The sequence below is a fragment of the Sinocyclocheilus anshuiensis genome, unplaced genomic scaffold (genome assembly GCF_001515605.1).
Source record: "Sinocyclocheilus anshuiensis isolate Anshui unplaced genomic scaffold, SAMN03320099.WGS_v1.1 scaffold1075, whole genome shotgun sequence".
In the NCBI taxonomy this organism is placed as follows: Eukaryota; Metazoa; Chordata; class Actinopteri; order Cypriniformes; family Cyprinidae; genus Sinocyclocheilus; species Sinocyclocheilus anshuiensis.
Window position 1 is genome coordinate 1,282,701 of NW_015544163.1, and position 6,442 is coordinate 1,289,142.

At 34.4% G+C, this 6,442-nt stretch overlaps 1 protein-coding gene across 1 annotated transcript in view; it reads right to left on the minus strand.

Moving 5' to 3' along the window:
* LOC107695642 (uncharacterized) overlaps nt 1-3,380 on the minus strand; it is a 68,197-nt gene extending 64,817 nt beyond the window's left edge. Inside the window, exons 1-3 of the mRNA XM_016495654.1 lie at nt 3,309-3,380; nt 2,523-2,876; nt 2,077-2,433 (exon numbers count right to left, since the gene is read on the minus strand). Coding sequence (XP_016351140.1) covers nt 2,077-2,433; nt 2,523-2,876; nt 3,309-3,369 — 772 coding nt within the window. The 5' untranslated portion in view covers nt 3,370-3,380. The remainder of the gene's footprint in view (nt 1-2,076; nt 2,434-2,522; nt 2,877-3,308) is intronic.
* Nucleotides 3,381-6,442: the final 3,062 nt, after the last annotated feature.

The window sequence follows — 6,442 nt, forward strand, 5'->3', positions numbered from 1 at the left end:
TATAACTGGATAAGCTAAACATAAACTAAGGATAAATTAAGTTTAGTTTTCCAGATTATTTACAGTGTGGATTTACCTGAATACACCACTGCCATAAATGCTGCATGATCAGCATGTGCAGTCATGACATACTTCAGGATTTTAGCTGCAAAAAAAGTTGTAAAATCATGTAAAGAACAAAAACAGTAATAAAACAAATAATAGTAATTCTTGTCTAATCCCTTTAGATTTATGTATAGATACGACAAATCTCAGTAGACACAGATATTATGTAAAATCTGAATATAAGTTATACGGTTTCAATCTATCAATGTATTTAAAAAAAAACAACCTGGTAAATATGTGGCTAATGATTTAACCCAAAACAACCTCAATGGCCCCAGAATATAGAGCATACAGCAAGAGATGGTCTCATACAGAGAACCTGAAACACATTATTTTGATGATTAAAAAAATAACTCGGAAATATACAAATATAATTGGTATAACCATTCTAAATCAATTAAGAGACACATTTTAGACAGAACTGAATTAAGTTGTAAGGTCTATGTTGGATTTACTAATAGATCTCAGATAAAATAGTCCTGATGAAATACCTTCAATAAAACGCCAGATGATTGAAGTCAACAGCATAGTAATAAACGGGCAAAGGAAAAGACAAACTTGAAGACACAGCCTTGTCTCTACAATGGAGATACATATCAACTCCAGTTAGAATTGAAAATTATTTATTTAAAAAAAAATTATACATACATATTATATATATATATATATATATATATATATATACACTGAACACAATTATAAACGCAACACTTTTGTTTTTGTCATGAGCTGAACTCAAAGATCTAAGACTTTTTCTATGTACACAAAAGGTCTATTTCTCTCAAATCTTGTTCACAAATCTGTCTAAATCTGTGTTAGTGAGCACTTCTCCTTTGCTGAGATAATCCATCCACCTCACAGGTATGGCATATCAAGATGCTGATTAGACAGCATGATTATTGCACAGGTGTGCCTTAGGCTGGCCACAATAAAAGGCCACTTTTAATACTCAGGACAGTACTAAATCAAAAATAACATGCATTTTGTATGATCTCTCTTATTTTGTTAAAATTACTCACATTTTCACAGATTCTGCAAGGGGTTTACAAACTTTCAAGTGGCACTGTATATATATATATATATAATTTTTTTAATAAATAATTTTCATTTCATATATAGAATAAAGAATATAGAATAAATATTTGAAGCCTATTTCTCATATAAGCATACCTCGATTTTCTGAACTGGAGTAAACAATCCAGCAAAGCAGGAGTGCAGATACAGGTGCAATAATACAGAGAATCAACACAGTTATGTGTAGCCAAGAGAAACCTATCAAACAAACATCAGTTACACAATGTGTGACACTGTATGGAACTAAACGGCTAAATGGAACTCAGGTACTGAATTCTGGGGTAAGTCAATATATTTAGAATTTCTGCCGTACCACTCTAGACAAACAAGGTTTCATTAGGGTCCTAAGTAGAATGTCTGTGTGTCAAAAAAGGTGCCACAAAAACAAAACATCAACAAAGGACCTCTCTGGCATAAGGAGGTCTCAATATATATTTTTTTTCCTTCAGGACACAGGTTTACATTGGTCTTTTTGTGCATTTATCAAGTGATACAACACAGTTTCCAAAATTATTGATTGCACAATACAAACAAAACTTCTCTCAATAAAGTCATTATTCAAATTATTTTGAATTAAATTAAGTTAATTTAAATTAATTATTATTACAACAAAATGCATAGGCCTGTTAATTTAACAAAAACAAAATCCATTACCAGGTTTGGAAGTTAGAACCCTTGAAAGTTTCTATATACATTAGGCTACAAAGTACCTTTCAAGTTTATTTGAGGTGCCCTTTGTAAACTATTGTGTATGGAACTATTTAGTGGCTCCTGTAATTGGGACTTTGCGATCGATCCCTTTAGATTTGTGAATAAACATTTCTTCAAAGAGTATAAAATTGTTAATAGTACAAGTTTGTGTGGTTTAGATTGTTTTCTTATTTATTTGTTACTCACCCAGTCGCTCCAGTACTACAGTTGCATTGGCTGAAAGTCCTCCAGCAAACACTTGACACGTGTAAACTCCTTTATCCTCAGTTCTGACACTCTTCAGTCTGAGAGAGAAGTTTCCTTTGGGGATTTCAGCAGTGAAGAACTCAACTCTGTCTCTGTATCGCTCATCTGATGAATCTGATAAAGACTTATTGTTTTGATACAGCAGAACCAGAATATCTTCATCTTTATCAGTTTTCCTCCATGAAACCTCTTCAATGTGTTCAGGTGTGATGTGAGAGTCTACAGAGCAGTTCAGAGTGACGTCCTCACCCACAGACGCAGATATGGACTCATCTGATCCTGATACTAGCAAACGCTCTGGAAGAAAGAACAGCTGAAATATTACAGAATGAAATATAGCCTAGTTTTTGTTTTAAATTCTGATGTAGAAAATGATTCACACTTACCAACATCTTTTATTTCAACTAAAGTTTTGCCTGCAACCTGCTGACTGTAAACCTTACATCTGTAAACCCCTTTGTCTTGAGCGCTCAGATTGTCCAGACGGAGGGAGAAGTTTCCATGTTGAATCTGATCAGTAAAGAAATGAGCTCTATCATGATAATCCTGCTGCTGGGCATCTGGTTGACTCTCACCATCTTGATACAGATGAACCAGAGTCTCCGAGTCTGTTCTTCTCCACACAACTTTCACTTTTTCTGCTACTAAAGGCGTCTCAACATAACAGGGCAAAATGACAGAGCCTCCCAGAGGAACAACCAGAGGACCAGAGGGACCTCGAACAATAAACCCCAGGGTATCTGCATGTTTGAGAAAGAGAAATAAATATAGTTATTGTTATAAAGTTACAACAGACCTAAATATAAATGATAAGTTTTATAATAATTTTAGAAATACTAGGCTATAATTTCCAAGCATTTAATACATATAATTTAAGTGGTTTAAGGGGTCTGACCACACTAATTAATTAATATCGAGCACCTCAGAATAGGCGTCTTGAAAGTACTTTTAAACACCAAAACAACAGTCACGCGCTGTACCATACCGGAAATAGGACATTTAAACATTTTTACGTTTACTTTCTCTCTTAAATGTTTAAAGGTTAATAAAGGACACGTGATTATCATGGAAAAGGCATTTTGCTTTTAAATGTCACATAACTGTAACGAGAGTAATGCAAAATTAAGCCTTTTTGCTTCCTATAGCGTTAAATCTAAACAAACAATACATACCATCAGATATAACAAAGTTGAGCATTAAAACACACTGCAGGAAATGCATCTTAAAATGCATTCTGACGAAACTCTCATTATTTCCAGTGTAAATGATAAGAAACGAGCAATTTCTTATGGAGCTCAGTGCGACACAAAGGCAACTGTTTTCTTCTTTTGCTGATTTTCGACGGCACCTGAGTGAGGATGTGGTTTATTTTCAAGTGAGTGCAGAGACTTTGGTGAGTGTTAAACAATGAGTGTGCTGCGTGCATCTTAAAATGCATTCTGACGAAACTCTCATTATTTCCAGTGTACATGATAAGAAACGAGCAATTTCTTCTTCGCTCAGTGCGACACAAAGGCAACTGTTTTCTTCTTTTGCTGATTTTCGACGGCACCTGAGTGAGGATGTGGTTTATTTTCAAGTGAGTGCAGAGACTTTGGTGAGTGTTAAACAATGAGTGTGCTGCGTTAAGCTATTAGCACAAAGGAAATATGATATAATTATTGATATTGCGTGTACATCTGTGATGTTATTATTCTGATAAAGTCATTACAAACATGAACTTATAATATAGATTAACTGATTTATTTTATGTGTGTATGTTTATATTTGTCAACTGTAACAAGTGGTCTTATAGAGCCATCTAGTGGTTAGCAGAGGAGTTGACATTGGAACTCAACTAAAAGTTCTTCTTCTTCTTCTTCTTCTTCTTCTTCTTCTTCTTCTTCTAGAAGCCCAGAGGAGTCCTGGAAATGCCTTGTCCTCAAGAAGATCAGACCGACAGAGACCTCACCTGCATCTTTATAAGGAAAGAAGCCCAGAGGAGTCCTGGAAATGCCTTGTCCTCAAGAAGATCAGACCGACAGAGACCTCACCTGCATCTTTATTAAAGAAAGTCTATTGTGTGTTGTAAGCCACACAAATGGCCGATATTGATATAGTATGCAAAAACATAAATGTTCCCTTTGAATTTCACATATTTATTAAATAACTGAAATTCATTTATATAAAGAAGAACTCACCAATAACTTCAGATAATGACTTTAGATAAAAAAAAAAAAAGAAAGATTGTGTTTAAATATGAGCACTTTGAAGTATTTTATTAGAGGCAATCAAAGACCTCTCTTATATGGTTTCTTTATGAAAGTTTGATGATTTTGTATTTTTGTTTTGTAGGGCTTTTTTTTTTCTTCCAGATGTTGTGCATCTTAGTTACAGTACTGAGCATCATACTCTCATCAGCAGAAGTAAAAGAACAGCCAAGGTGTGAGCTTTACTGTCATAAAAATGTCACTTAAAAATAAAATGACACTTTTCTGAGGTGGGATTGAGTTCATTTAACCAACATTAGCAGCAGCCAGAGTCCAGAGTTTGGGATGCAGTATCCAATGGGAACGTGATATAATGCCATAAAAAAAACCTGATAAGCTCAGAATGGATCTAATGAGGTTTTTATGCTTGTGTCAACGTGGCCAAAAACTTGCTTGTTGTCACATTGGAGTAGCAGTGATAGTCTACAGAGAAGAATTGTGTGTGTGTGTGTGTGTGTGTGTGTGTGTGTGTGAGACCTTGTTTTTATATCCTGCTGGGGACTGAATGCACACCAACTCATGGGGAATCGTGTCACAGTGGGGACCTAAATTAAAGGTCCCCATCTGTAAGCTTGCAAATCATACAGATTTTTTGTTTTTGTTTTTGTTTTTTGAGAATGTAAAAATGCAGGAAGTTTTCTGTGAGGGGTAGGGTTGGGGTAGGGCGATAGCATATATGGTTTCTACAGTAGAAAAGCCATTACGCCTATGGAGAATAACTACAAGGATAGCAAACCAGACAGTTCCATGAATGATGCAGAAATAATGTTTTGTGCTAATGTTTTGAGAACATTATTAAAGACCAGAGAACATTGAACAAACATTCTATTAATGTTACTAGAAGAATATTAATAGGGTTATTAATACTAGAAGATGTTAATAAACATTAACATCTTGATGTAACATTTATCATTGACATTTTCTGTAAAGCTGTTTTGAAACAGTGTGTATTGTGACAAGCACAATACAAATAAACTTGACTTGACTGAGAGGCTGCGTTAGTGGTCATACATGCAGCAAAGTTCAGTTAAAATGAGTGAAGTAGATCTGTTATCTCCAAATGAAACATGGTCTCACAGTAGGCTATAGCATTATATATGCACCTTATACATTAATCAAAACACAAACATACCAGAGCCATCAGGATGATGTAGGTATGGATTCTCTGTCTGTTTGACCTTTTTTTTTTAAGTCTCACGCTGGGTAGGAAGGAAACGGCCTCCATTCCCTGCTCCTCCTCTTCCTGTGTCTGTGTGTTTCCCTTCTCCTGCCCAGATCATCCTGCACTTTATTTTTACCATTTTTATGATGCCCTTTCTCCATTGATCTGTGGAAAGTCCACAGATATGTCTGCCTGTATTATATAATAATCAAGACATACTTATCTATAGTCATTTATGGACCTATCAGAGAAGATAAAAGGAACATTTTGATAATGCAGCCCTGATGAAAAGGGAGAGTTCACAACAACAAAAATAATAATAATATCTCATTACATTTTTAAAAACGTGCATGGCTTTATTTGTTTTTAAGAAAATAAGTTATGAGAGAATTTTCATTTTAGGGTGAACTATTCCTTTAAGACTCCCAAGTCAAGGGCCGACTGATTAGAAACCACAGTAATACCAAAACATTTTCATGATATGAAACTTCCTTTTCCTCCTTAACTGCCTGCCTTAACTTTCTGCTTTTAGACTGAAGCGAACTACCATTGTCCCCAATGGAAGCCTATTTCTGCAACATAAGAATACAAAGCATGATTTGGCAATTCATAATTATGACATAAAATGCCATGAGACAAAACGCTTAAATAATGATGTAAGTGGAAGTTATGACATACCGAGTCATAATTATGACATAAATAGTCAAACATTAGACTACATTAGAATGATGACTTTTATCTCATAATTTACATTTCATGAATATGATTTAGTATGTCATAATTTTGACTTTTTAAAAAAATGTCATGCCATAATTTCAATGTTTTTTCTCTGAATTTTGACTTTTATGTTATAATTATGACATTTGTCATCATTTAATCTTTTATCTCATAATTC